General features: G+C 41.8%; 1 protein-coding gene across 1 annotated transcript; it reads left to right on the top strand.

Annotated features, from left to right (window-relative positions):
* Positions 1 to 1,993: 1,993 nt before the first annotated feature.
* On the top strand, positions 1,994 to 2,985 carry LOC133799638 (protein IQ-DOMAIN 19-like). Its single transcript, XM_062237636.1, has 2 exons — positions 1,994 to 2,347; positions 2,431 to 2,985. The coding sequence occupies exons 1-2, from the start codon at positions 1,994 to 1,996 to the stop codon at positions 2,983 to 2,985; spliced, it is 909 nt and encodes a 302-aa protein (XP_062093620.1).
* The last annotated feature ends 2,204 nt before the right edge of the window (positions 2,986 to 5,189 follow it).

Here is a 5,189-nt window from a genome sequence, read left to right as displayed (position 1 = left end):
AATTTTTCATGTACTCTGGTCTTGATTCACGAATTTTTGTAATTGCGTTTCTGCTGTTCTTGAGAAAATTTTGTGGTAATCGGGTTTAGGCTAACATACATAGAAAAAGTATGCTAGAATAGGGATTTTAGGCATTATTAAATTCTAGAAAATGCTTAAAAAACAATGTGGGGTATAGGAATACGGATTTTGGGTCCAAAATCGAAGTGAAAATTCGATTTTGAGTTTTTCGGAAAAACTGGGTTTTTCCCGCCTGTTCTCGGAGTTGAAAAGTTTTTTCGAAAAAACTTTTTATTTTCACTTTTTGATATGTTTTTTCAAGCTGCTCGCACATTTATTGTGTTTTTATCAAGATGATGCTAGTCGTATAAAAGCTTAACTTTTATACACGAGCAACGTTATCCTTGATTTTCTCTTTCTTCTATTTATTGGTCGTAGGTTCTCACTTCCCCTTTACTCTTCTCAGATATTCATGCATGATCCCTGGGGAGGTGAGAGGCCAATAGACGACGATCTTCTTGCTTTATTGTCCGAGGACCAAGAACAACCTTCTTTGCCCTTTCTTGAGCCTTCATCTTCACAATCAAACCCAATGACCAGTCCTCCACCCAACCAACCAAATATGGGTCATGTCAAATACACTGCTCGTAGGAAAAAGAATCACCTTTAACCAACCAGCAACCAATACTGAGGGACCCTCAACCTCTAAATTTTTCACCACCCAATATTCAGTCCAAAGCCCGTCCTCGCGATGGCCCCTGAGCAGAAGTAGACTGGTATATCGCCCCTCCTAGTGTCATATCGACCAGGATGGTAGCAACATACCCCAAGAAGTACGAGCTTCCTGGGATTACCCTACATAAATCCACACCCGACCAAAGGGCAAACGTGCTCGGAGGCGCCTACAGCGCCTGGTTGAGGTATCATATAGAGGCAGGGGCAATCTTTCCCTTGCATGACTTTTTTCAAGGGGTGGCCAATTATTTCGAGGTTGCCCCTTTCCAAATAACACCCAACGGATATATAGTACTTTCAGTGCTCTATATCCTATATAACCATAAAAAATGGCCTGTGCCAACTCCGCATGAGATCAACTATCTGTTCGATCTCAAATCCAACCCCAATCAAAACAATACGGGGTATTTCCACTTTTTCCACCAAGAATCTGCTCGCACGTTCCTTAGCAATGTTACTCACAAGTCCAACATAGGAAAGTACTTCTAAAAGTACTTCCTTACTACCGACCTGGTTGCCGATAACCTGGTCTTCACACGAGGAGGTAAACTTTCTAACCTCTGATCGAGTCTTCTAGTTATTTTTTGTCTTTTCTTGTCCTTAGTCATCTTGTGCTGCATCTAGGTCCATGGTACTGACCAGACCCCACTCCAGAGATGGAGATAAGAGCTATAGCCTTGGCCAGCATGACCAATATAGAAAAAAGCGTCAAGGAGCTGGTCACGGAAAGCAATTTAAGTTTGGTCGGCCTTTTGGAACCTCATCAGGAAGTGAGGGAAGCCACTGCAGGGAGTGCCACTAGAGAGGGCACCGAAGGACAAGAAATCCCCGAGCAGCAGTAGGATGTGTCACAACCCCAGAGACGGCGACCAACGGGAGTGACCATTCAAGAGCCAACCACCAACCCTCGAACTGCCAATACTCCTACCCATCATGGGAGGGGAAAACAAAAACTACCAGAATACACCGGTCCTATACTCGAATCCTCAGATGAGAACGATATAGACTTCTCTCTTCTAGATAACTTGCCCATCCCTTGTCATTTATTTGACAGGGATGGCAACTTTAAATTTACGACCAATAATTTTAGCTTGGACTTCTTCGAGACAGATAATGAGTGTAGCAATAGTTCTTTAGATAATATAACGACCAATAATAATAGTTCAGGTATACTACTTATAATTTCTCTTTACATTATTCCATTATTGCTCCAAACTATTTCTTAACGTATCTCCTCGTTTGTTTTTATTTTGCAGTCATGCCATCTGGCAATGCTTTTGATATGTATGCCTCTGCAGACGCTCCTTCGAGCATAAAACACCCCGGGGAGAGTAGTGGTGAGCCTTCCAGAAAAAGGACTCGACCAGAAGACCCTCCGGCTCCTGCTCTGTCCAGAACTACAACACCTCCTCCTCCTCCTCCTCACAGTACCCCTCCTTTCGAGCAGCCGGGAATATCTTTGGCCACTAATCTATTGAATAATGCCTTTAATTCTACTTACGAAAAGTTGCAAAAATTTTCCAAGCACCGTCGCAGCCAGGAAGCCTTCGTCAATCTTCCCCCACTGAAGCACAGCCAGGTCCTTAGTCGTGGGATTACTGAAGTCCTCAACGTAAGTTTATTTTGTATTGTGTTTTAGTCAAATAACATTTCCTCTAATTGTCTCTAACAACTTCATTTTTTCCTTGTTCGTAGGGTATCTTGACCATGAGCAATGGATGGTGTCGCGCTGAGGAGATCGAGGCCATACACGCCGAGGAGATTAAGGTGGCTAAAGGCAAAGTCACTAGTTTATCCGAGGAGCTAAAGAGGACCCAGGAAGAACTGGCCAAAGTCATTGCTGCCAAGGAGAAGTTCAAGGAAGCTTCGGAGAATAACTTCAAGGAAGCAGCCAAACTTCAAGAAGATCTGGTGGCCAGTATCAAGGAGGCTATTGGACTGGAGGAACGGGTCAAGCTGCTCGAGGAAACCAATTCCCAAAACCTAGAGAGGTTTAGAGAAGCTACCTTTAACTGCTTCTACTTGTTCTGGAAGAACAACAAAGAGGCGAATTTCGACTACCTTCCCAAGAAAATGAGGCAGGTTGAACTCGCGAAGTGCGCTGCTCGCCAAGAAGAGGAAAGGAATGCTCAGAATGCCTCAGACTCTCCTGAAATCTCTCTGGCGATAGGCATCGAAGGTGCTGAAGAAGATGCTGGAACATCAGTCGACCAGCAGTCTCAGCAAGACCCACCTCCAACTGCACAATAATAATTTTTTTATGTAACTAGAACATACGAACAATAGTTCGTAATGTTAAGACAATTTTGCTGCCTAAGGCAGCTTTTTCCTTTTAATTATTTTAATTACATCCGAGTAGCAATTGCTCGCAGTGTAAAGACATTTCGTTGTGATATTATAATATACTCATTGCTATTATAACATATGCTCGTATGACCGAACTTAACATAACACTTTGTTAAGATTTCACAAAATTAACTAATTTTTTTGAAAATACTCTAAGTGTCGTAATATGCTTTCCTTTATTTGCTCGTGTGTTTACATATGCGCATTGATATGATTTGCTCGCTTAGTGTTGACCGTGTTTTTGGCCAACGACGTGAGAACGTCAAAAACGATAAAACCTTCAAGAGAAATAAAATGACATAGACGGGTTTGAAAAGAAAATAAATAACACGCGCAATTTTTATAGTGGTTCAGCCCCAATATGTTGGTAATAGCCTAATCCACTTAGAGTTGTGATTATAGATTTGTACTCAAGATCAGATGAACTGAGCTAACTGAGTTTCTTCAGTACAGATTACAAGAATACAAGAATTCTTTCAGATACAAGCACTTTCTCTCTCTAGAAAACTCAGACCCAAAATTTCCCAAAAGTCTAAAAAGAAGAAGAAGCCCATTTTTTGATCCCATAAGCCATATATTTATAGGCTTAGGATCATACATCTGATATCCCCTAGAATCGGGATATTTCATTATATTTATTATATTTAAATTACAAAAATATTCAAAATTTAACAGAACACCAAATTTGTGGGAAGAATGAGAGATTCCCGCGTGTGCCAAGACCGGTTCTTGTTGAAGCCCTTTCTAGGAATCTTGACTTAGTCCTCCTCTATCTGGTCGACCCATATCTCCTTCAAGTTGGTCGAACACACCTCTACTAGATAGTCACGCACTTAGCTGGTAGGATATACACTTGCTAGTAGGACCACTTGTTGGTAGGACATGCAAGTGCTGGTCGAACACATGCATGCTGGACATATGCAAGTGCTGGTCGGACACATGCATGTTGGTCTAGCATGCCATGTCTCTCGTCTAACATGGCACTCTGGTCTAGCATGCCATGTCTCTCCCCTAACATGGCACTCTGGTCTAGCATGCCATGTCTCTCCTTTAACATGGTACTCTGGTCTAGCATGCCATGTCTCTCCTCTAACATGGCACTCCGGTCTAGCATGCCACTCTTGGGCAGCAATGTCACTCCTGGGCAGTAATGTCGTGACTGGTCGGACAAGGTCATGCCTGGTCGGTCATGACACTTCTCAAGCCAGTCAAAATTTTATCACAACTCTGAGGAGTCAATGTATTGCCACTTGTCACCTCTATTGCCACGTCATCGATCTCCATTTTTTGGGGATAACACTTAGAATCTTATATGCCTCCCAAGTGATCGAGGAGCTTAAGGTTCTCGGTCACTTGCCATGGCCAAGTTTTGTTTGAACATTACTGCTCGCATACTTTATTAGCAATTAATGATAATATAGCAAAACACACACGTAATACTTGTAATAAATACAATAATTGGAAATAATAACTGGCTGTGCACAGTTCCTTTTATTTCTCATAATAGAATGGACAAAATCGTGTCTGTATGAGTGATCAAAATTGACCTTACACTTATAAGCGACCAGTCATTAACTAACCAACCCTTGTTCACAAACTTGTAAAAAGTAAAATTAATACAAGCCAACTCTTTAAAAAGAATTGTTAATTGATAATACTTGCGCAGGTGTTCTCCATTCCAATGGTAAGGAATGAGATCTCCATTTAAGCGAGCAAGTTTATATGTGCCTGGTTGAAGGATTTCTTCAATTTGACAGGGACCTTCTCAGTTTGGTCCAAGTACTCCAGCATGTTGGTCGCGAGTGTTGAGAAAAACTCTTCTAAGTACTAAATCTCCCACGTTAAACGTTCTTTCGCGTACTTTAGAGTTGAAATATCAAGCGACCTTTTGTTGGTAAGCTGCAACTCAAAGTTGAGCCTGCTCGCGCCTTTCGTTAATCAAGTCCAAAGACTCCATTAATAACTGGTTATTCGTGCTCTGGTCGTTAGCCTTCTATGTGATGGAGGATCTAAGTCAACAGGCAACATGGCCTCATATCCATAGGCTAAGGAAAATGGCGTATGGTTTGTTGCTATTTGGAAAGATGTTCTATACGACCATAGTACTT

This window comes from Humulus lupulus, chromosome 9, assembly GCF_963169125.1.
Source record: "Humulus lupulus chromosome 9, drHumLupu1.1, whole genome shotgun sequence".
NCBI classification, from domain to species: Eukaryota; Viridiplantae; Streptophyta; class Magnoliopsida; order Rosales; family Cannabaceae; genus Humulus; species Humulus lupulus.
This window is presented reverse-complemented; position numbering and strand designations above follow the sequence as displayed.